The 4481-nt window shown below is 64.1% G+C and overlaps 1 protein-coding gene across 2 annotated transcripts; it reads left to right on the top strand.

Annotated features, from left to right (window-relative positions):
* Position 1: 1 nt before the first annotated feature.
* LOC122193115 (nuclear receptor subfamily 1 group I member 3-like) lies at positions 2–4481 on the top strand. Of its 2 annotated transcripts, XR_006182809.1 has the most exons (10): positions 2–33; positions 458–588; positions 1143–1315; positions 1387–1592; positions 1834–1979; positions 2050–2166; positions 2239–2344; positions 3202–3395; positions 4170–4293; positions 4432–4481. XR_006182809.1 is itself a non-coding variant. In XM_042893838.1 (8 exons), exons 1-8 carry the CDS (start codon positions 2–4, stop codon positions 3329–3331), a joined length of 1041 nt encoding a protein of 346 aa, XP_042749772.1. In that variant the 3' UTR covers positions 3332–3414. The 2 variants fall into 2 exon arrangements, 1 of the variants encoding a protein (XP_042749772.1); XM_042893838.1 differs by lacking the exons at positions 4170–4293; positions 4432–4481 and having other exon boundaries at positions 3202–3414.

Genomic DNA, 4481 nt, shown 5'->3' with positions numbered 1-4481 from the left:
GATGAGCTGCGAAGGGTGCAAAGGGTTCTTCAGGTGGGACGGGGCTGGGCAGGACGAGGGGGGACGGAGAGGGACGGCGTGGGGACAGAAGGGGACAGAAAGGGACGGGGGGGAGGGGAGAGAGAGGACGGCACAGCGGGGACGAAAGCGGACGCGAAGGCGCAGCGGGGACAGCGGCGTCCCCAACCTGAGCGCTGCTCTGCCCCCAGGGCACGGCGCCCGTTGTCACGGCTCAGCTCTACCCCCGTGTCCCCCTGTCCCGTGTCCCCACGTCCCACATCCCCGCATCCCACATCTCCTCTCCACGTCCCCACATCCCAGATTCCCTCGTCCCTCGCTCCCCATCCCACGGCTCCAACTCCACGTCCCCCGGTCCCCCTGTCCCCATCCCTCCAGCCCCCCAACTCCCAGCCCCACGGCCCCCTCACCCATAACCCCACATCCCCGTGACCCCCAGGCGCTCCATCCTTAAGGCTGTGCACTTCACCTGCCCCTTCTCCCGGAGCTGCCCCATAACCAAGGCCAAGCGCCGGCAGTGCCAGGCGTGCCGCCTCCAGAAGTGCCTCGACGTGGGGATGAGGAAGGACAGTGAGTGGCGCCATGGGGGTGGGAGTGGGGGGAGAAGGGAAGGGGGGAGTAGGGACAAGGGGGGACGCTGGGGTGGGAGAAAGGGGCTTTGAGAGAGAGGGGATGGGAGGGGATGGGGGGAAACAGGGATGTGAGGGTGGAAGGGATGAGGAGGGACGGAGTGGGGCACTGGGGGCTGAGATGCGGCTTGGGTGGGATGACAGGAGACAGAGAGAGGGAATGCGGGAGAGTCAGATGGTGCGATGGGAGATCAAGGTGGGACAAAGGCCATTGAGAGGAGCCAGAGAGGACATTCAGGAGACCCCAGTGGGACAAAGGAGATTGGAGGACATCAGTGGGACAACAGGAGGCGTGCGGGGGGCGTCTGGGGACCCTGCTGCACAAAAGGGAGAAGGGACCCAGAGGGGCCACAGAGCACAGGGACAGGGGAGCAAGCTGAAGGCACAGAGCTGTGGGGTTGAGAAGAGGGAGGGATGGTGGCAGCCCAGCAGCTCCGTGCGCCCAGTGCTGCGCTCGGCACCACGCCTGGCGCTGCTGACACGTGTGGGGCGCAGTGATCATGTCAGAGGAGGCCGTGGGCCGGCGCCGGGCGCTGCGGCTGCAGCGGAGGTTGGCACAGATGCAGTCCGGGGGGCTGACGGAGGAGCAGCAGGAGCTCATCAGCATCCTCATCGCCGCACACAAACGCACCTTCGACTCCAGCTTCTCCCAGTTCCAGCACTACCGGGTGAGCTGGGAACCACGGTGCCGTTGGTTTCCAGCCCCGGGCGGCTGCTGACCCCACAGCTCTGCCCCCAGCCTGCTGTGCGTCTCTGCATCCCCGACCTGCACTCCCAGAGCCCCCCCGGACCGGGCGTCCCTTCGGCACCCCTGGTCCCACAGATGAACTGCCTGGATGAGGATGTGCTGCCTGACGTCTTCTCCGTCCTGCCCCACTTTGCCGACCTCAGCACCTTCATGATCCAGCAGGTCATCAGGTTTGCCAAGGAGATCCCAGCATTCAGGTGAGCGTGGGGCCGGGGCGGCCATCCCAAATCCAACGCCATCCCAAATCCAACACCATCCCAAATCCAAAGCCATCCCCAACCCAACTCCATCCCAACCCAACTCCATCCCAACCCAACGCCATCCCAAACCAACGCCATCCCCCCATCAATCCAACAACCCAACCCAATGCCATCCCTCCACCCCGTGCCACAACCCAACGTGTCCCCATCCCACTCCTGTCCCCTTGTCCCCACACAGAGGGCTGCCCATCGATGACCAGATCTCGCTGCTCAAAGGAGCCACACTGGGCATCTGCCAGATCCAATTCAACACAGTGTTCAACGAGGAAACCAACGCCTGGGAGTGCGGGCAGCACTGCTTCACCATCGAGGACGGAGCTCTGGGTGAGCGCTGAGGGGCCGGAGGGGCGGCCGTGTCCCCATCTGGGCTCACAGGTCCCCTCGCTCTGCACAGCCGGCTTCCAGCAGATCTACCTGGAGCCGCTGCTCAAATTCCACGTCAGCCTGAAGAAGCTGCGGCTGCACGAGGCTGAGTACGTCCTGCTGCTGGCCATGCTGCTCTTCTCGCCAGGTAGGGGACGTGGTGGCCGCCGTGGGCTCCCTCCCCCCGGCCGCCAGCTGATGGCCCCCCGTCGCCCCCCAGACCACGCCAGCGTCACCCAGCGGGATTTCATTGACCAGCTGCAGGAGAAGGTGGCCCTCACGCTCAAGAGCTACATCGACCACCAGCACCCCATGCCCGAGGGCAGGTAGCCGCCACGGCCACCACCTGGTCCCCAACGCCACCTGTGCTCTTCAACTCCACGGCCGTCCCCATTCGCACACCTGATCCCCAATGCTGTGGGGTCACCCTCAGTGCCTCGCCTGGTCCCCACTTCCACACTGTCGTCCCCAACTCTACACGTGGTCCCCAGTGCCCCACATGGTCCCCAAAGCCACGCCGTCATCCTCAACACCACGTGTGGTGCCCAACACTATCAGTCCTTCCAATTCCACACGTGGTCATCCCCAGCTCCACACTATCCCCAACTCCATGTTGTCCCCAACTCCACACTGTCCCCAACTCCACGTTGTCCCCAACTCCACACTGTCCCCAACTCCACACTGTCCCCAACTCCACATTGTCCCCAACTCCACGTTGTCCCCAACTCCACATTGTCCCCAACTCCACACTGTCCCCAACTCCACACTGTCCCCAACTCCACGTTGTCCCCAACTCCACATTGTCCCCAACTCCACACTGTCCCCAACTCCACGTTGTCCCCAGCTCCACGTTGTCCCCAACTCCACACTGTCCCCAACTCCACGTTGTCCCCAGCTCCACACTGTCCCCAACTCCACACTGTCCCCAACTCCACATTGTCCCCAACTCCACGTTGTCCCCAACTCCACACTGTCCCCAACTCCACACTGTCCCCAGCTCCACCTGCTCATCCCCAACGCCACATGGCCCCCAATGCCACTCATGGTCCCCAGCTCCACATCGTCATCCCAAACGCAGCGCCTGGTCCCCAACCCCAAATTCATCCCCAACACCACCAGAAATCCCCCTCCCCAAAGCGTCCCCCAGCACCACGGGGCGCCCAGCAGCTGCTCCCCGGCCCAGGTTCCTCTACGCCAAGCTGCTGCTGCTGCTGACGGAGCTGCAGACCCTGAAGATGGAGAACACGCGGCAGATCCTCCACATCCAGGACCTCTCCAGCATGACGCCGCTGCTCTCCGAAATCATCAGCTGAAGCCCAGCCAGGCGCTCAGCCCCCGTCCCCACGGAAGGGGCTCCGTCGCGCTTTGCTTTGCACAGTAAAGCTCTTTTCTCTTTCCTGCCTCTGTGCTCTTTAGAGTCGCTCTCAACACAGCTGCGCTCTGATCCCGTGCCTCCGTCCGTCTTTTGGGTCCCTCCCCACCCCAGCTGTTCCATCAATCCATCACTTCTGATGCCGTGAACCCAAAAAACCCGATGCTTCCACAGTTCTGTATTTCCTGAGATCCCTTCCAACCCAACCACATCCCAGAAGCCCCCCCAGCATCAATAATGGGCAAGGAGCGCCCAAAGGTGCACCCTAAAACCCTGCAGGGTCACTGGGGCCGTCCAAGGCTGCACCCCAAGGCCCCCACCCAGGGCAGGGAGCGCCCCATGCCCCAAAGCTGCGCCCCCAAGCCCTTATGGGGCACTCAGAACGCCCAGAAACCCCAATGGGAGGAGAGGGGTCTCCCAAAAGTGCAACCCCAAACCCCTGGGGGACACCATGGACACCCAAAGGAGAGCAGCCTGGCTTTGTCCCCCCCTTCCCATCCCCAAGTCCCACCCCGTCCATGACTTTGTCCCCATCCCTGCCCCCTCTGTGTCCCCTGTCCCCATACCTTTATCCTAAAGTCTCTCCCCTGCTTCCCCCCACCCCTGTCCCCACGTCTCCCCATCCCTGTGCTTGTCCCATCCCTGTCCCCTTCTTGTCCCTTACCTCCCTCCCCCTGCCCCCCCACCCGTCCCCATTCGGTGCCATCCCCTGCCCATCCCCACGTGCCACCCACGTCCCCACCCGTCCCCACGTGCCACCCATCCCCGCCTCCCCGCAGCTCAAGTTCAAAGTTCAAAGTCCACGGGGCTACAGAGGGGACGATCGTGGAGCGGTGACAAGCCCACAACAGCGGCGACTTTGGGGACGCCAGCACAGCGGTGACAGCGGGCACAGCGGCCCAGGTACCGGAGGGCTCCTTCTCCCCGTGGCTCAGCCTGTGGGGCCGGTGGGACGAGGAGGCTTTGAGGGGACAGGGAGGGGACGCGGCGGCGGGGCAGGGCCGGGCGTCACACCATGGCAACGTCACCGTCGTCCCGCAGGCGCTGTGCCCGCAGGGTCCCCTTGTGGACGCAGCCCCTCCATCACCCCC

The sequence above is a fragment of the Lagopus leucura genome, unplaced genomic scaffold (assembly GCF_019238085.1).
Source record: "Lagopus leucura isolate 7727_CA_CO unplaced genomic scaffold, USGS_WTPT01 191-0_obj-0_obj, whole genome shotgun sequence".
In the NCBI taxonomy this organism is placed as follows: Eukaryota; Metazoa; Chordata; class Aves; order Galliformes; family Phasianidae; genus Lagopus; species Lagopus leucura.
Note: the sequence above shows the minus strand (reverse complement) of the source record. Positions and strands in the feature narration are given on the sequence as shown.